This window comes from Octopus sinensis, linkage group LG8, assembly GCF_006345805.1.
Source record: "Octopus sinensis linkage group LG8, ASM634580v1, whole genome shotgun sequence".
In the NCBI taxonomy this organism is placed as follows: Eukaryota; Metazoa; Mollusca; class Cephalopoda; order Octopoda; family Octopodidae; genus Octopus; species Octopus sinensis.
The window spans coordinates 107,147,184-107,168,051 of NC_043004.1; the positions used below are offsets into that span (position 1 = coordinate 107,147,184).

The 20,868-nt window shown below is 36.6% G+C and overlaps 1 protein-coding gene across 5 annotated transcripts in view; it reads right to left on the reverse strand.

The window, feature by feature from the left end:
- Nucleotides 1-20,868, reverse strand: part of LOC115215193 (rho-associated protein kinase 2) — a 217,590-nt gene that overhangs the window by 122,221 nt on the left and 74,501 nt on the right. For all 5 annotated transcript variants that reach the window (XR_003881955.2, XR_003881956.2, XM_029784383.2 and 2 more), the window contains exon 2: nucleotides 7,511-7,592. Coding sequence is in view for 3 of the 5 variants with exons in the window: in XM_029784383.2 (XP_029640243.1) it covers nucleotides 7,511-7,592 (82 nt within the window). In the remaining 2 variants the exon portion in view is untranslated. The remainder of the gene's footprint in view (nucleotides 1-7,510; nucleotides 7,593-20,868) is intronic.

A 20,868-nucleotide genomic window follows, 5' to 3' on the forward strand; every position in this document is an offset into this window, starting at 1 on the left:
GATGGAGGGTGTTGAGTAAAAATGAGGTTATTTTCCCCAATGTCTATAGGTGAAAGATGCACTTTGAGATAAGGTGACTCCACAAAAAGAAACAACTCATGGAGAGGCCAGGTGAATTGAAATGTTAGGCTACAGGTTTGGAGAGTGACTGGATCCTGCTCCAGGCATCAAGGTGTTGTTTATGGAAAGGGTTACCTAGATGACAACTAATTTTATTAATATATAAAGACTTTGCTGTATACAAAATCGGAATACAAGGAGAAACAAATAGTGTAAAAACAAATATTAGTCCAGTGTTCTACCATTTCTATTGCTTCATCACTCAAAAATAATAATTGTAATTTCTTTGTGGTACAAAGCTACAGCTTTGACTTGACTGCTATGAATTTTAATGAACTTTCCCCAAGAAGGACAAAAGTGAAACACTAACCTTATTAAGATTTGAAATCCAAACATAAAAGAGATCATCATCATCATCATTTAACATCAACTTTTCCATGCTTACACAGGTCAGACGGCATTTATTGAGGCAGATTTTTTTACAGCTGCATGCCTTTCCTGTTGCCAACCCTCACCTATATCTAAGTATGGTAATATTTTCCATGGCCACACTAGAAATAAACATGCTTGTATGACAGTGATATTTGATTACAATTACTAAGTGATATCAGTACGAGGGTACACACAAACATGCGCACGTATACACACACGTATAAGACAGGTTTCATTCAGTTTCCATCAACCAAATCCACTCACAAGGCTTTGTTCAGGCCAGAGCTGTAGTAGAAGACACTTGCCAAAGGTGCCACACAGTGGAACTGAACCCAAGCCCACATGGTTGGGAAGCAGGCTTCTCTACCACACAGTCACACCTGTACCTACTGTAACTAAATATTTAAAAACGTTTTATTACATAAACATTTTGATTCTGATGACATGAAACACAGCTTCCTTCTCCTAACGGTAACTTGAGAGGGTAGCAGCTTACGTATGAAATGTTTAATAAAAAAAATAAGCATGTGGGTGCTATCTTGTTCCATTAATAAAACTAAATTAGTGCTAGTTCTTATCAATTCAGTCTTGTGTTTCTCTTGTAAAACCCCTTTTGCACTTAAGAGGATATGGAAACTATGAAATGTTCACATCTTTGGAATTCCCTTCCTGTTTATATATTCTCACTAACAAGCAAAGACATAGTATGTGTGTGTGTGTGCATGCATATGTTGGTTTCTCAAATCAACAATGAACTAGTAAACCTTATGATCAAAAACGTTCCTGTAGTAACCAATCTGTCTTTTATTCAGCAGTGTATCAATGGCTACATTATTGAATGACCCTTTTTGAAGACGTGTAACTTGAGCGAGACTGGAACATTTGGCAACTATTTCTAGCAATTCAAGCGAGGAGAAGATGAACACCAGTCTTATAGATAAGTACCATTACATTTTTAGCTTAAATCCTACTCTGCTTGATTTTGTATTTCCCCACTTCAGGATTGATAATACAATAGTACTAGTCATATACCAGGGTTAATGAAAACGACAACACTCCTGTCCTACCCCACTAGATATTTGCAGCTTATACCAAAATCTGAAATTATTTGTCTAATTACTATAAATACCAGATGTTGTCCATTAATTGAGCTAAACTTTAATAAACCACATGAAACTAGTTGCAATACAACAGCTACATATTTAACCTAATTCAGTGATCATAACTACTTCATATGTGTAAGCAACATCGAAAAAAAAGACATTCCCTCTTCCAACATTTCAAAAAGAAAAGAAATAAACACATGCCTAACACCAACACAATGAAATATCCTTACTTTGAAATTTTCATAATTACAATTTCAGAAGGGAATTTTGCTAGTAAAGTGCAAAACAAAATACTGTCTAATATTTATAGTTAGAGCCATAAAAGGATCTCATTTCCATCCAAGTAAAAATCCTCGAATGTCAACTTGCCATTCCTCCTTAAAAAAAAAAAAAATCAATAAAATATGTACTAGTCAAGTATTGAAGGCAACCTAACCTCTTGTTAACAACAGTCATGGGCACATGAGCACAAACCTGGATCCATATAAGATTTTGGTGGGGGTGGGGGTCCACATAAGCAAAAGAGTAAATTGGAGATCCACAATAGTATATTAAGGATTCGTGAAAATCTTTTGATTTTGATGTATTTATTTGCAAGAAACAGCTGTTTCTTTCTCTAACATTTTACATAGTGCAACCTGTGCAAGTTAATGTGTGAAAAACAAAAAAGGAATTTTGAAAAAAGTATACTCTCTTTTACTTGTTTCAGTCATTTGACTACAGCCATGCTGGAGCACCGCCTTTAGTCGAGCAAACTGACCCCAGGACTTATTCTTTGGAAGCCTAGTACTTATTCTATCGGTCTCTTTTGTCAAACCGCTAAGTTATGGGGACGTAAACACACCACCATGAGTTGTCATGTTGGGGGGACAAACATACACACACACACATATATGACGGGCTTCTTTCAGTTTCCGTCTACCAAATCCACTCCCAAGGCTTTGGTCGGCCTGAGGCTATAGTAGAAGACACTTGCCCAAGGTGCCACACAGTGGGAATGAACCCAGAACCATGTGGCTGGTAAGCAAGCTACTTCCCACACAGCCACTTGTTTATCGACATTAACTGGCTAAAGGCATCCACCAGAAAAGCATAGTAATCAAAGAGGTTCAAAGATTTAAAAAATAGTTGAGAACCACTGCTTTAATGTCTTTAGTAACCAATCAATTGAATAGCAGATATGTCCTGCAATGTTTAGTTAATTCTAATTACTTAAGTTCCAAGTTTACATTTTGCCAGAACTAACTTGGTCTTTTACTTTTCTGAGGATGATAAATTAAGAACCAGTTTAGGACCAGGATCAATTTGTGGCCTTGTGACTGTGTAAGAAACCAATATTGGTGAGCTGCCAGAATCTTTAGAACATCAGACAAGAGGTTTAGTGGCATTTCTTCCGACTAAGTACTAAGTTCTAAGTTCAAATTCCACTGAAGTCATCTTTGTCTTTCATCTTTTTGGGGGTCAATAAAGTAAGTACCAAGTTGAGCCCTGGGGTTGATGTAATCAACTATGTCTCCCCCTAAAGTTGCTGGCCTTGTGTCAAAATTCGAAATCATTTTTATTATCATCATTACATACATCTGTCTATCACAGTCAGAAAATACTTCAGCTCTGAACATATGTTGCGTCTACACATCAGATACTACTCACATGGCCATTGTGTTATCAGTCTGCTAGTCCACTTCTACATTACTTCTGCCCTTTGAGAAAATTAGTTTGTTATATCTGTTTACGTATCCAGCAAGACTATGTATGCAACTGATTCATTTATACTTTAAATATAGTTCATCTTTGACTCATACAATCAGTATATCATTTTTAGTCCTGCTCCAAATATTCCTCATTAAAGCTTTGTTCTCTAATGATATGAGCTAGTAGCCATGCATGGGCTTTGTGGAAGACTTAAGTTTTATTGTGATTATTGTTGCTACAACTGCTGCAGCTCCTGTTGCTGTACCTTAAAAATATTCGCATGTCCCATCCTTATCGAATTTCAACACTTTACCAAACCTCAAGTCCTTCACCTTGTTTTGATTCCAAACTGAAATCATTAAAATTTTCTGCTTTTACAACCCTCTTTTCTTTTTCTCTTTTCTCTTTTACTTGTTTCAGTCATTTGACTGCGGCCATGCTGGAGCACCGCCTTTAGTCAAGCAAATCGACCCTGGGACTTATTCTTTGTAAGCCCAGTACTTATTCTATCGGTCTCTTTTGCTGAACCGCTAAGTGACGGGGACGTAAACACACCAGCATCAGTCGTCAAGCAATGCTAGGGGGACAAACACAGACACACAAACATATATACGACAGGCTTCTTTCAGTTTCCGTCTACCAAATCCACTCACAAGGCATTGGTCGGCCCGGGGCTATAGCAGAAGACACTTGCCCAAGATGCCATGCAGTGGGACTGAACCCAGAACCATGTGGTTGGTTAGCAAGCTACTTACCACACAGCCACTCCTGCACCTCTATTCAATAAATTTCAAGTTTTATGTCAATCACTAAGAAATTATTAATATTACTATATGAGAATGCATAAAAAACACATGGGCATTTCAGACACACCCCAATTTCAGACACACCCCAATTTCAGACACACCCTAATTTCAGACACACCCCAATTTCAGCAGCACATATACAGGAATAAAGATTTTAGGGCATTAAATCATTTAATATTTCCAGCAACTTCACAAATAGAACTTGTAATGATTTTTTCAGATAATTTTTTTTGGGGGAAAAGTGTGCATTATATGCTATCAAATACATATTTGGATTACAATTCCTGTAACATCATTGTTGCTTGGGTCTTTTAGAAAGAAATATGAAAGAAATAAACATCCCCACAAATTAGCGAAAGAGTTCAGGTCGATGTAATTGCTTTATAAGTTAGTAATAACAGCTAAATGTGTCTAAAATCATATTCCACTGTCTGTAAACAAAGTGCACAGGATTATAAAATTTAGATATATTGAAAAAAAGACTAGGTGGTCACAGCTGGAAAACCTTTCATCATAGATTTGCTTAATCAGATCTAACCTGGAGCTTATCAACAACAATATCAGTATGGCTTTGCAATTGTGTGGTTTCAGATCAATTCCCACTTACTTTGGCAAGCATCTTTCTTTTCTACTCTAGGCACAAGGACCAAAATTTTGGGGGAAGGGGGCCAATTGATTAGACCAACCCCAGTAAGCAACTGGTACTTAATTTATCAACCCCAAAAGGATGAAAGACATTGGTGGAATTTGAACTCAAAATGTAAAGACAGACAAAAGACCCCTAAGCATTTCACCCGGCGTGCTAACGATTCTGCCAGCTCGCCGTCTTGGGCAAGTATCCTTCTACCACAGCCCTTGAGCCAACCAATGTGTTGGTTAGTGAATTTGGTCAATGGAAACTGTGTGGAAGCCTCTCATATACTCATATATATATATATATATTCAACTAATATATATATTAGTAAAATATATATTCATACGGCGGTGCATCAGCATGGCCGGAGCTCTGAGCTGAAACTTTAATTAAAAAAAAATTTTTTTTAATAAATATATATATATATACTCTCCAAGGTGGTGCTCCAGCATGACCACAGTCTAGTGACTGAAACAAGACACACATATGCACAGATTGTGTTTGTGTCTGTGTTTATTTCAGCACCAGCACTACCACTGCTTGACAGCTGGTGTTGGTTTATTTATGCCCCTGTAACTTAGTGGTTTAGCGAAAGAGGCCAAGAGAATAAGTAACAGACTTAATAAGTAGTGGGGGCAATTTGCTCAACTAAAGCCCTTTAAAGCAGTGCCCCACTATGGGTAACAGTGTAATAACTGAAACAAGCAAAAGATCAAAGATCCCTACATTTGTTAAAACTGTCATTTATGTTTATATAACAGAAAAACAGGTAGAGGTGTGACACTAATATTTTGTTGTATTTAGTCCAACGTTAACACAGTTTTTAGTACTTGTCCTACAGTGGTTTACTTTGCTCTTTATTACTCAACAAACTTATTAAAATGAGAACCAGTAAAATAAGATCAGTAAGATAAATTCTATTGATTGCCCCCCCGCCACTCCCTCACAAAAGAAATCATTATTTTATTGTTACAGACAACACTTAGAATGTGTTTTCTTTTCTTTCTCTCATTTATTTTTTTAATATACACATACTTTGCATGCTATCATGGGTATAATTTCTTTTAAGATTGGATATAAGTATGTGAATCGCTGATGATTTTATGTGTGAGTGTGTGCCATGTGGATAAGCAAGGACTCTAAACAAGTGTACAGGATTTTCTGTGGTTAAGAAGCTTGCTGTCCAACCATGAGGTCTTGAGTTCAGTCCTACTGCATGGCACCTTGGTTAAGGGTCTTCTACTATAGCCCCAGGCCAACCAAAATCTTATGGGTGGATATGGTAGACAGAAGCTGAAAGAAGCCAGTCATGTGCATATGTGTACCCATGCTTTGACAACATTTGAGAGTTTTTAAACAAACATTACCATCATGCACGTGGTGTCGTTTGTTTCTAGTCTCTGTCCATGGGAAACATCTTGCTTGGAAACAAGTGAAGGTTAGCAATAGGAAGGGCATCCAGCCATAGAAAATCTGCCTCAACAAATTCCATCTGCCCCATGCAAGCAAGAAAAATGAACATTAAATAATGATGGTGATGCTTGAGGAGAAATGCATGCTTTTAATTCGCATCTGAACATTTTGTCCACCAACATCACCATCATTGCCCTCTTTTTTTATCCTTCTTTTCTTTTTATAAGAACAATCATTATAGATATAGTTGGCAGAAACAGCAGACCGCCAGCTTAAATACTTTGTGATGTTTAGTCATATCCTTTTGTGTTTGTAGTTCAAATCACACTAAAGTTAGTAGTTCAAATCCCTGCCTTCCATCATTATGGGTTGGTAAAGTAAGCATCTGTTAAATACTAGGTTCAATTAAATTGTCAGCAAAATCTTTCTCCAAACTTTGCGGTGTTGCTAGAAAACATAATAGCTCTACCTTTTATGATTGATAGGCACCATTATGCAGTAGAAATTCTTGGTGAATCCATTTCAAAAATGCATTTTGATTTCTACTAGGCTCTCTAAACTAATTACACTCATTAGCTATCAAGGACTTGACAAAGAAAAAAACATTAAAACTTCCCACTTCAGTTTTATCTAAAATGCTCATCCTTATTAAGATGGTGAGGTAGCAAAATCATTAGCATGGTAGGTAAAACTCTCAGTGGCATTTCGTCCATCTTTACATTCTGAGATCAAATTCAACAGAGGTCAACTTAGCCTTTCATCCTTTCAGAGTCGATTAAATAAGTACCAGTTGAGCACAGGGGCCAATATATTTGATTACCTCTAAATTTCAGGCCTTGTGCCAAAAGAAAAAAAGGACTGTTATTATCATCATCACAATCCCACATACCCCTCACACATTATTTCGGCAATTTGTCCAAGTAATATCCCTGTCATCCTTGTGGCAAATTGTTATCAGAGGATTACACTAAATGGTTTTTGTGCTTGTTTTTTTTTTTTTAATTAATTGTATGTCTTTAATTATTTGCATAATTTTCTATTCATTTCATGTGTTTCATTTACATCATGTTATCATCATCATCAGAATCCCAGTGATAAAAGTAGCATAAACACTGAAAAGTCAGTCCAGATGCTTTTTCTGTCTAAAACAGAACTCAATAAGATTAAGATATTTGGCTTTCATCTCTTTGTTTTTAATAGACTAATGGCTCTCAACTGTAAATGTTTCATTATTTAAAGTATTTCATAAATTTTTCAAACAACAAAGTGACTTTGTTCATAGCTGGAACAACAAACAATTTACAATTAAGCAGAGGGTGAGGATAGTCGAGCTAAAAAAGACATTAGACATTTAAGGATTGACTCACATCGAGAAAGGAAATTGTCAACATTTTTATTCCGTCTCAGTGCTGGATAGTCCAAATCTGCAACCAATGAGGTGAGGCCATCCTGTAAGCAATAAAAAGAAAAAGAAAAGTTAATTCCATGCCATTTTTTAATATAAAAGTATTATAAGTGCTTTTTGAGAATCATAGCAAAATCTTGAAGGCTTAAAGGTTTTCATCATACGTCTACTTACAAAGACATACAATAACAATAAAATGAATTGATAAAATGAATTGAATTGTGTTCTTGCAACCAGAAAATATGGCATTACTGTCATAAGTCTTGGAACTCATAGAACTAGATACCCAGTTTCCATGGCATGTAAGTGACCAAGATCACAACATGCCCACTGAACTGGATTCCACTCCATAGCAAGGTTACTCACTCACAGATGAGCAATGTGAAATTAACTGCTTTAAGAACACAATGCACCATCTGATCTAGGAACTGAAATCACAATCTTGTGATAAGTGCAACACATCTTCCCTCAGGAAATGTAGGTGGATGTAAAATTGTCTCTGGAACTGCTTTCATATTTGCTTCTTCTACCGACTTATATTCGAGCCCACCCTACTCCATGACCAATGCTGACATTAGTTATCAATATACATTCATGCTCTAGTAGGTAACTTCTGACATGAAAACAATCCACTACCTTCATATGCTTGTCCCATATAAGGTCTACTACAACTACTCCAATCACTATATACAGTATTGGATGGTATATAAAATGCACAAAAAAAAACAACAACACAGGCCCTATATGTGAAGTTGGGCTTTTCATAAGCTTTTAAGCACTAAAAACTTTCTTTCCTAAATATGCAATCCTAAAACTAGAATTCCTCTGATATGACTGCATCTTCTATGTTATCAAATATGGTGCTCTTTTACTCTTTTACTTGTTTCAGTCATTTGACTGTGGCCATGCTGGAGCACCACCTTTAGTCGAGCAAATCGACCCCTGGACTTATTATTTGTAAGCCTAGTACTTATTCTATCGATCTCTTTTGCCGAACCGCTAAGTTACAGGAACATAACACACCAGCATTGGTTGTCAAACGATGTTTGGGGGGGGGGGGGCAAACACAGACACACAAATACACACATATATATATATATATATATATATACTACGGGCTTCTTTCAGTTTCTGTCTACCAAATTTTCATCCTTTATTCTGAACTCATGGCAACACTACTTCAATCTAGCTAAGGCTCTGTTTCTATTACCTTAACATTACTATGAAGCTCTCAACACTGAACTCCCATCAAACCACTGTCATCCAATAATCTTTATTCAGCTCCAATTGTTTTTTCATCACTCTATATTATAACAAACATCGATTGGTTTAATTTCCTGTAAATCTATAAACATTGATCTTACTTGTATAAATAGTTGGATAAAGTTGGATGCCTTCTAAAAATTAATAAGTGCATGAGGCATAAGGTGACGCCTATATTGTATGATCCAAACTAAACAAGAGTACCATTCACAGATGAGACAGAACATCTGCTACCCCCCACTAACACCCTATGTCACACTCCACCCAAAGCTATCTGACTGGCAAACCTTTACTCACCCAATGAGGGAGCATCCACACAGTCACCTGACCTACTTGAAATAGCTAAATTTCCTCCAAATTGAACCTTATCATCGTGAAAGGGATGGGATACATTGAATAATATAGACCTAGACACACTAAATCTGAAAATAAGAAAGAGTGGTTACAGCTAGAATGCTTTTAATCATACATCTGCTTGCTCAGAGCTGACCTGAGTTAAACAACAAACTCATCTAAATGTGTCCTTTTTGTACCACTTTTAGCATTATTACAATGGTTTCTGACCCACTGAACAAGCCAAGATGTGCACCTGTTTTCCTGGTTCAACCTGTCTGTTGTACCCAGCTCCTTGCTATTCTTTCCCACAACTGGACTCTTTCGAATGTTTTTCCTACTCAAATTTCCTTCCCCAACATCAACCCACAAATGTATAAACTAAAAACCAACTTTAATAATCTTACTTATCAGAGAAGGCCTCCAAAGGCTTATGCGTACCAGCCCACTTCTTTAGACTACTTTTATTTATTTATTATTTTTTTTTTTATACATCAATCTTGAAGTAATGGTAACATTTTGATATTAGAAAGAAATTAGTTACATTTTGAGGCAGGACTGTTGCAGGATAAATGTAAACTTCAACAAGCTACGTATGTAAACTGTTCTCATTTCCTGGATAGTCATGTCATTTCATTTACATAGCTAATGTCCTTGACAAAATACACTAACATCATATTTCTTCTCTCTTGTGATGGATGGGGCTTAGATATATTTTATAAATACATGGAAAAAAAATTAGTTCAGGCTGCAAAACATACACAAAACATACATTGTGACCTGAAGACTCAAATATTATTGGCAAACATTCCTATCTTCTAACATGCTATATTGAGAGCTGGTGACATTCTATTTTAGGAACCAAACACAATCAGCAAATCTATCAGAGAGAAAATAAGAGAATAAGTTGGAGAGGTAGAGTTCTGCACACCCAATACAGAGTCTCTACACCATCATATTAAAATGTGACTATAAATAGAGTAAAACTATAATTATATATATGCATCTGATGTGTGACTGAAAATATGTAGTATTTGTGCATAGGTTTAATATCTTTGTACGTATTTGTTTGGTTCGTGCAATACTGCTGTTTGTGCATAACACATGTGGGACGTTTGCTTGTTACAAGTATTTGCGTAGGACATTTGCCTATGGAGCTGAAGGTCTACTTGCTTATAAACTATGCACGCATCTCTGTGTAGACTGTCTGTATGTGCGTGAATGTAGACTGTAGACTATTTCTCTATTTCAGAAGTGTGTGTGTGTGTATGTGTAGTGTGTGTGTGAGTGAGGCATGGGCACAATGTACATATAGATAGAAAGTGTGTGTGTGTGTGTATGTGTACATGCATGTGTGTGCATGTAGAGTGTGTATTTATGTGAACATAGACAGACTGACTGACAAATAGAGATATGTAGAGCATGGGTACACGTGGAATGTATACACACACACACACACACACACACACACACACAATATCAACAACAATAAAACATCTCATTAGATGCATCTTCGGTTCTTTGCAGAAACATGAAGTCAGTCTAAACAATGACTCAGTTCTCCAAGACAAGCCAGCCTGTTCACATCTTTATCTGCCAAAACCCAACATAAAGCTGCTGCTGCTGCTGCTGCTACCACCACCACCACAACCACTACCACTACCATCATCTGGCTGTCAAATACCCAACCTATTTTCAAACCACACTGCTTCTTTTCATTCATTCTCTTATCACATACATATTAAGCCTTCACTTTTATTCCTCAAAGTGTCATTTCTCTTTCACATCCCTGAAAAAAATAAATCCTTTCACCACACTCCCCCCCCCCACCACCACCACCACAACCACCATCAAGTATTAAGGATTTCTAACATTGGCACAAGACCAACCACACTCCTTCCTGCACCACCACCACCACCACCACCAAGTAGTAATAAATGATAACACACTTCAACATTTAGTGAGCTGCCCTTTCCTGTCTTTGTCCATCTATTGAAATATTAATTGATGATTATGTGTCCATGGAGATGGGAAACGCTATTAATCCCTTTAAGTTTTAAATATTTTTTCATCACCACCACCACCACCACCACCACCGCCATCACTCTTTTCTTTTCAACCCAAACCACCACCACCACCACCACCACCAAACATAATTTGACGCATTGATACTCACTTGTACATCAATCACATCAAAAATGAAACACAAATACATTAGAAACTGTGAACCTTAATATTTAACATTTGATGCACCCACCTCCGATCCCATCTACAACTAAAAACTGCTCCAACAACACTCAGTGACTGGCAGCCACACCGAAACTGACCTTTGGGAGTATTATTAAAATAAAGGTCAAGACATTTCTACTGATCTCTGGAAGCCTGTTAATAATGGTATTGATGTTATTTCACACACATCTTAAACTGCTGGCATCATTTCCTCACCAGTCACAGATCCCTTGATGATGATGATGATGATGATGATGATTATGATGAAAGCATTACCATTATTATCAATACCCTAAGTTTCTTTGGGTTTTGCCTTTTTTTTTCTTTTTTTCCAAATAAAATAACTGGTTTAGTCTTCTTGCACAACAACTCTTCAATTATCTATTTCATGCAGAAGTCCACAACATTCTGGTATTTCAAAATATTTCATGGTCTACTTAATCTGTGTCATACATCTCATTCATACACAAACCAATATTTGTTACATTGTTATTTATTCAATTCATATGCTTCCAGCCTATCTTGCAAGGTACGAGTTATACATGTGCATGTGTGCGCATACACACACACACGATCACATTTAGAAGACCCACTACAACTGATCCACACCTGATATCTTCATTTACAATACAGTGATATATGCAACATAATGCAAGACACATGCACAGGCATGGCTGTGTGGTTAAGAGGTTTGCTTCCCAACCATGTAGTCTTGGGTTCAGTCCTACTGCATGATACCACGGGAAAGTGTTTTCTACTTTAGCCCCAGACCAAACAAAGTCCTGTGGGTGAATTTGATAGATGGAAACTGAAAGAAGCATATGTGTGTGTGTGTGTGTGCATGCACATGTGCACGTGTACCCACGTCTAGACATCATGTGATGGTTGTAAATGAGCATCACTGTCATACAAGGGGTATTTGTTTCTAACCTTCCAAAAAAGACATGCCTGGCTACAGGGAAATATCAATTGTATGGAAACAGCCAAGGGTTGGTGAGAGGAAGAGCATCCGGCTGTAGAAGATCTGCCTCAACAAATTGTCTGATGCATGCCAGCAAGGAAAAGTGGATGTTAAAATATGACGAGGATGATGACAGTCAAGAGTGAGTACACACACACACACACACACACACACACACACACACAACCTCCGCTTAAGATCTAAATCTGAATTCTCTTGAGAGAATAAAGCTGACAATATTGAAATGTTCCAATAGTTTATTGCAGTAAGATTAACTAAGTCTAAAAGATGACATAAAGAGAACATTAATTAAACATAAAATTAAAAGCTCTTTTCAGTCGAGGACAAGCAGAAATACTACAATTTTATTTTCACACTAAAATCATATTTTTATATACTTTCTATCTCTTGGCAGCCTTCTTTACATTTCAACCCATTGAACAGGTCTTGCAGTTTATATACGCAAAGCAAAAAGGTTATACAAATGCTTAACTTATTTATAGAAGTGTTTACAGTTAGAATAGTTATATATAGTAGTTATTACGTTGCGCTGCCAGCTAGCCGCGCAGGGTAGAAAAGATAAAATTTTAAAAAACAGATTACATTAGTCAAAGAAGAGAAGTGAAAAAGGCCCTTTCCTAAAGAAGACCCCTTTTAGGAACAGTGCAATTTACTTTTTTAAATAACTTTACTGAACTAATTTTTGTTGATACAGGCCAGTCTTGTAAAGCAGTCGTTTAGTTCTTCTAAAAGGTTAACTTACTAAGAGCATTTAGAATAAGTAATGTCTTATAACTAGTCTGTAAATAGCGAACAAAAGAACATACAATGATATTATTGTTGTTGTTGTTGTTGTTAAGGCAGTGAGCTAGCAGAATCATTAGCATGCCGGGCGAAATGCTTAGCAGTATTTCATCTGCCACTATGTCCTGAGTTCAAATTCCATTGAGGTCAACTTTGCCTTTCATCCTTTCAGGGTCAATAAATTAAGGACCACTGAAATATTGGGGTCGATGTAATCGACTAACAAACCCACCCACCCCTCACTCCGAATTTCAGGTCTAGTACCTATAATAGAAAGGATTATTATTATTATAATTATAATTATTATTATAATTATTATAATTATTATAATTATTATAATAATAATAATTATAATTATTATTATTATTATTATTATTATAATAATAATAATAATAATAATAATAATAATAATAATAATAATAAGGCAGTGAGCTGGCAGAATTGTTAGCATGCTGTGCAAAATGCGTAAGATCATATCATCTATGTTCTGAGTTCAAATCCCACTGAAATCAATATTGCCTTTTGTCCTTTCAGGGTCAATAAAATAAGTATCAGTCAAGCACTGGGGTCAATGTAAACAACTTACCCCCTCCCCCGAACTTGCTGGCCTTGTGGCCAAATTTGAAAGCAATACTATTATTTCATATACACTCAACAGATTAGACTGTTGGAAAAGAAAAATTCCTAAGATCAGGCAACAACAAGTAACCTTAGATGCCAAGAACCTTCCTAAGTATCCTAGCGGTCCCTAATAACACTGTTTTCTGGAGCTATACTAAACTGGGTTTTATGGCTATTTCTTCTATCCAATGTTCAAATCTTTAGGGATAGTTCCCAATGCACCTATAACTACAGGAATACATTTTACCTGCACTTTCCATAGTTTCTGTAACTCAATGGCTAGGTCCTGATTATAATCATCATTACTACTACTACTACTACTACTACTACTACTGTGTATTGGCAGAATACAAATATAAGCTTTGCATGATTTACTGCAGCTCTCTGCATCCTGATTTCAAATCTCAACCATGTCAGCTTTGCCTTTCATCTTTTCGGAATTGATAAAGTACCAGCCAAGTATTAGGTGGTACTTGTATTTTTTTCCTTAGAGTTGATAGAGTGACGAATTATTAAAGCATTGTGGTATTTGTTCTGGATCTTTACAATATGAGTTCAAATCCCACTTAGGTTTATCTTTCTGGACTCACGGCAATAAATAAAGAGGCAGTCAAGTACAGTAATTGATTTACTTTTGTGACACCTGAAACCACCTGAAACCACCCCTGGTTCTAGGATACAAATTTCCTGATTTGAAGTGATTGAGACAAAAACTTTCCCTCAAAATTTCATGTAAATTTGTATCCCAAAAACCAGCTGAATTACAAAAGTGTGTCACTAAATTCTTCAATATTTTCAAAACATTTTTAAACAAAAGCAGAATGTTATGAAAGAAATATGTTAACAAAAGGGTTAAATCAACTTTCCCCTATCTCCAAATTTCCAACATTGCCCTTCTGTTAGAAAAACTATTAGTAGCAAGCAGGTAGAACCATGAAAGTGTCCGACAGAAAGATCAAATTTGCCTTGCATCCATTTAGAGTCAATAAAATAAACTACAAGTAAAGTACAGGGGTCAACAACAACAACTAACCCTGTTCCTTTAAGACTGCTGGCCTTGTACCTCAATTAGAACCATTTTGGTTTATTCTTATTCTTATTATTATTATTATTAATTAGCTATGTCCAGTTGTAATTCACCTTTAGCCAAAAGGTAATTTCAAGTTTGTTTATTTAATTAGAACTGTTAGGAAGATATCAACACGGTATTGAAGTATTGTTTGAATAATAGAAGCAAGCAACAAAAAAGAAAACAAATCTTTTTTTTTAATTAAATGAGAGAAAATTACAAATTTTCTTCTCAGTCTAATTAAGAATGAAAAAACAAAGCAGTCAGAAATAAACATGATTTATCAGACAGCTATTGTTTTGAGCAATCACATAGAAATTAATGGCTAGGTTCATTCCAGCTAAGCTCCAGGCTTGAAACCAAAATTGTGAGGCCACAAAATTAGATATCACAAAAACCAGCTCTATGCAACCAACACAACCTTTTGATAAACAAATTGCTAGATTTTCTAATTACACTATTAATACTTTCTCCTACCCTTATTTTTAACTTCTACACTAAAACACAATAGAGTGTAATTGAAGTCAAAAAAGGAGCCTCTATATAATCACTCAACCTGTTTTTGTCTTTTCCTCTCGGACACCTTTGGGTCTCCATTTAAGATTTTGTTGCTATAATTCATCTGCAGTTAAATTGGTTATACTTCTAAAATGCACAAAATATTTAAATTTTTTTATACAGTTCCTAATATTTAATTATAAAAATATATATTTTTTTTAAAAATCAAATGGCTCTGACGTTCCATCTGAGTAAAATAGAAATCAAAGGGGATCCGTAGACAAAAAAACGGCTGAGAATCATTAGTCTGCAAGAAGTGTTTATGCCCATGGCTGTTACAAACTCTGCAAGACTTGGGAGATCTACAGAATCAATGTTTTTCCTTAACAGCTACACGTCAGACAGATTCTAAAAAAATGTGTAGAGAGTGAATTGCAGAAGGTCAACGTTCCCGAGAAGCCGTAGGTCATGTTGATTAGTGTAAGGGGCTAGGTTTGGGGACACAATATGGATGAGAAGAGGAAAGACAAAGGAGCTGAAAGTGTTTGAGTGGAGGTGGGGGTGAGACTAACAAGTGTCAAGGAGCAGGCCACCACTACAGTAGCAGGAAAAATGGCAGAAAGAAGATATGTGATTTTTGTGGATCAGAGGTCAGAATGTGTTGGTGAGTAACTTGATGCCAATCAGTAGGATGGGCTTTCTTTGGATGTGTAAGTAGCATTAGCACCTTCCTAGATGTTGTATATTACTTTGCAGAAAATTAGTAGTTGCTAGGGCTGAAATATTTTTGAGCTTTGAAGAGAAAGGCCAGTTTTTACTGAAGATATGCATTTGGCAGGAAAAATCTCCAGTGATATGGACAAGGTTCTTGTTGCATGCTGTTTATATGTGTGCAGAGGTAGGGTTCTTAACAGAAATAGCAGCTAAGCGTCCAGTAGTCCAGGTTAGGGCCATCGCTAAGTCCCTACAACCCCTGCAGTCGCATGGGCCCTCCATGGTTGAGGGGCCCCATGTTAAGATCAAAGTACATAAATGAGTCATCTATTTGCTTTGGTTAAGATGTTGAACAAGAATTAAACTATGTTAACCGAAAATTTCAAGAAATAAAATGGTAATACACTGTACCTGCAAAAGTTCTTGCAAAAATATTACATTGTACCATGAACGTGTAGCAGACTTTGTGGATTGTCTATGATATCTATTGAACACAAACTTAGCTCTCATCTTGATTATTCTGAACTGAACGATGATTCAGTGAAGTGAAAAGTGTGCCATGCTTGTCTTTGAAAGTTGCCTGGATTATAAAAGTTCTCTTTTATTCATATCTGGAAGTTTTACTTATTGAAATTTATAATAGACCTAAGTAAATTTAACTTCTTGTACTTCAAAAGATGTTCTTTAGGATAACATGAAATATTGAGCTTCAGATAGAATAAAGTAAAATAGAATAAAAAGTGCGTAGATTATGAATTTTGATTGAAAGGATAGCGCCTGAGAACAAAAGTTGCAGGGGGCCTATAAAAGTCATGCAACGGAGTCCAGGTACTGAAAATGTGACTGACACAATAAGATTTACAGCTGAGTGAGACCAAAGGATATCAAATTACTACATGAAAATTGATGCACTCTTTATTCCAGTAGCCCTTATCTACTATAATCCTGGTAAAAATAATAATCATCTAGAAATTCAGACACATATGTACTAGAAATAGCAGCCTAATCTTATTGAAATAACAAATCTTAAATACAAATATGACATATTGAACAATGTGGTCCAAGATGCACATCTAAAGGTGGAATGGCCATGACTGGAATGCCTTTGATCAATAGTTTGCTCAATCGGAACTGAACTGGAGCACAGCAACAACAGCAGTGTGACAACAACTTCAGTAAAGGAGTCGGTTGCAGACAAAGACAAGCATATCTAGCTTCTCATTCTTCAGCATCATATCATCATTTCAACAACCACATTTCCATGCTTATATGGACAGGAGAGGCAGACCTTTTTATGGCTGAATGCCCTTCCTGTCACTAACTCTCACCTGACTCCAAGTAAGGTTGGCAATGAGCACTGCTAACACTCATGTACACATAAACACACATGCAGTGCACACACACACACACACACGATAGGCTTCTTTTAGTTACCATTACCAAATCAACTCACAAGGCTTTGTCCAGTCTAGAGCTATAGTGGATGACACTTGCCCAAGGTGCCATGCAATGGCACCTGAACCTGAAACTATGCAAGTTTCCTGAACCTGAAACCATGCAAATTTCCTGAACCTGAAACCATGCAAATTTCCTGAACCTGAAACCATGCAAATTTCCTGAACCTGAAACCATGCAAATTTCCTGAACCTGAAACCATGCAAATTTCCTGAACCTGAAACTATGCAAGTTTCCTGAACCTGAAACCATGCAAATTTCCTGAACCTGAAACTATGCAAATTTCCTGAACCTGAAACCATGCAAATTTCCTGAACCTGAAACCATGCAAATTTCCTGAACCTGAAACCATGCAAATTTCCTGAACCTGAAACCATGCAAATTTCCTGAACCTGAAACCATGCAAATTTCCTGAACCTGAAACTATGCAAGTTTCCTGAACCTGAAACCATGCAAATTTCCTGAACCTGAAACTATGCAAGTTTCCTGAACCTGAAACCATGCAAATTTCCTGAACCTGAAACCATGCAAATTTCCTGAACCTGAAACTATGCAAATTTCCTGAACCTGAAACCATGCAAATTTCCTGAACCTGAAACTATGCAAGTTTCCTGAACCTGAAACCATGCAAATTTCCTGAACCTGAAACCATGCAAATTTCCTGAACCTGAAACCATGCAAATTTCCTGAACCTGAAACCATGCAAATTTCCTGAACCTGAAACCATGCAAATTTCCTGAACCTGAAACTATGCAAGTTTCCTGAACCTGAAACCATGCAAATTTCCTGAACCTGAAACTATGCAAGTTTCCTGAACCTGAAACCATGCAAATTTCCTGAACCTGAAACCATGCAAATTTCCTGAACCTGAAACTATGCAAATTTCCTGAACCTGAAACCATGCAAATTTCCTGAACCTGAAACTATGCAAGTTTCCTGAACCTGAAACCATGCAAATTTCCTGAACCTGAAACCATGCAAATTTCCTGAACCTGAAACCATGCAAATTTCCTGAACCTGAAACTATGCAAGTTTCCTGAACCTGAAACCATGCAAATTTCCTGAACCTGAAACTATGCAAGTTTCCTGAACCTGAAACCATGCAAATTTCCTGAACCTGAAACCATGCAAATTTCCTGAACCTGAAACTATGCAAATTTCCTGAACCTGAAACCATGCAAATTTCCTGAACCTGAAACTATGCAAGTTTCCTGAACCTGAAACCATGCAAATTTCCTGAACCTGAAACCATGCAAATTTCCTGAACCTGAAACCATGCAAATTTCCTGAACCTGAAACCATGCAAATTTCCTGAACCTGAAACCATGCAAATTTCCTGAACCTGAAACCATGCAAATTTCCTGAACCTGAAACTATGCAAGTTTCCTGAACCTGAAACCATGCAAATTTCCTGAACCTGAAACCATGCAAATTTCCTGAACCTGAAACTATGCAAGTTTCCTGAACCTGAAACCATGCAAATTTCCTGAACCTGAAACTATGCAAGTTTCCTGAACCTGAAACCATGCAAATTTCCTGAACCTGAAACCATGCAAATTTCCTGAACCTGAAACTATGCAAGTTTCCTGAACCTGAAACCATGCAAATTTCCTGAACCTGAAACCATGCAAATTTCCTGAACCTGAAACCATGCAAATTTCCTGAACCTGAAACTATGCAAGTTTCCTGAACCTGAAACCATGCAAATTTCCTGAACCTGAAACCATGCAAATTTCCTGAACCTGAAACTATGCAAGTTTCCTGAACCTGAAACCATGCAAATTTCCTGAACCTGAAACCATGCAAATTTCCTGAACCTGAAACTATGCAAGTTTCCTGAACCTGAAACCATGCAAATTTCCTGAACCTGAAACTATGCAAGTTTCCTGAACCTGAAACCATGCAAATTTCCTACCTCACATCCATGCCTACACCTTGTTAATGTTAATGAATTGAAACCATAGCCCCATTTCCACAGCTATTTACATTTCCACTGATACTTGTTTAAGCCAATAAAACACAACAGAATAATGTCATGCTTCTAGTTTCCTTGTAGATGCAGATTTGACAGCACAAACAATTGTATAACACCAGTTTTGGATACAAGTTGGATAGATTTGTGATACAAGTGTTATCCAGGTTTCGATCACCTGACAAATCATTTGCAGGTGTAATTCAACTACATCCCAAGATTCCTTTGATCCACCTCTCTATAACTGCCACCTTCAACACACCCACCATTTATCCAACTCACTTCATGATACTGCTAGTAAGTGGGTAACTTAACTAAGAGCAGAAGCACTTGTCATTTGCAGTTGAACAGCAAATGCCTTAAGGAATACTTTTTCATGATACAGAATTCGCAATGGTATTGTAAACATGTGATTTGAGAAATTAACACTATAGCAGTTGGGCATATTTTTTTGTTTAGCACCAAGGCAGTTCTGATCAAGTAAGCTTTCCAGCCACAAGGAAAAGCCAATGAGATTATTGAGTTTACAATTAAACAACGGCACATGGCTGTTATGTACTGATTCACAATGCCATACACGAAGCCATCTTATGATAATCTAGTAACTGAAAATACTCCTAGCATTAGATGAGTTACAGCTGAGATATCAAACTAACACATGAAAGGTGTTGTGTATTTTATCTCACCATCCCTTATCTTATACATCCATGATAAAATAGATATAGTAAACATCATCATCTACAAACAAACCAATAACTGCTCTTCACTGCTTGTTGTGAACAGTAAGAGTTGTCTTCCCATGGGTATTAATAAAGGACTTAAAAGGGAACAGGCTTTGCAAGGCCGCCTTACTTGATATACACTACATGGAGACAATGTTTGGAAGTGGTCTTTCAATAACTAAATAAGTTCAGGGACTCACCATGATATTAGTATTACAGCAGTAATATCTGCTGCTGCTGTTGCTACTACTACTACAACAACAAAGCAGTGAACCTCTAAACATATTTTATATATTTCATAATGTTTCAAAAACACTGTTACTAATGTTAATACAACTAAATCTACAACAGAGATTGCTGCCTTTAACACCGTTTATAATACTACCGATAATATTAGTCACTACAACAATTACTGCTGCTGTTACTACTACTACTACTACTGTTGCTGACAGAAACTTGCTTTTGAATCAAATATTCTTTCAATACATTGTATATATTGTTGATGCTGTTGGTGGTGATACTGGTGCTGTTACTGCTGCGCCTAACACTGCTACTGCTACTACTACTAATAATAATAATAATAACAACAATAATATAATATAATTACAATTGTTGTTATTACCAGGTCCAATAGAGGAGATAGTAGCAGGTACGGCAAACACCTCTAGCTTTTAATTGT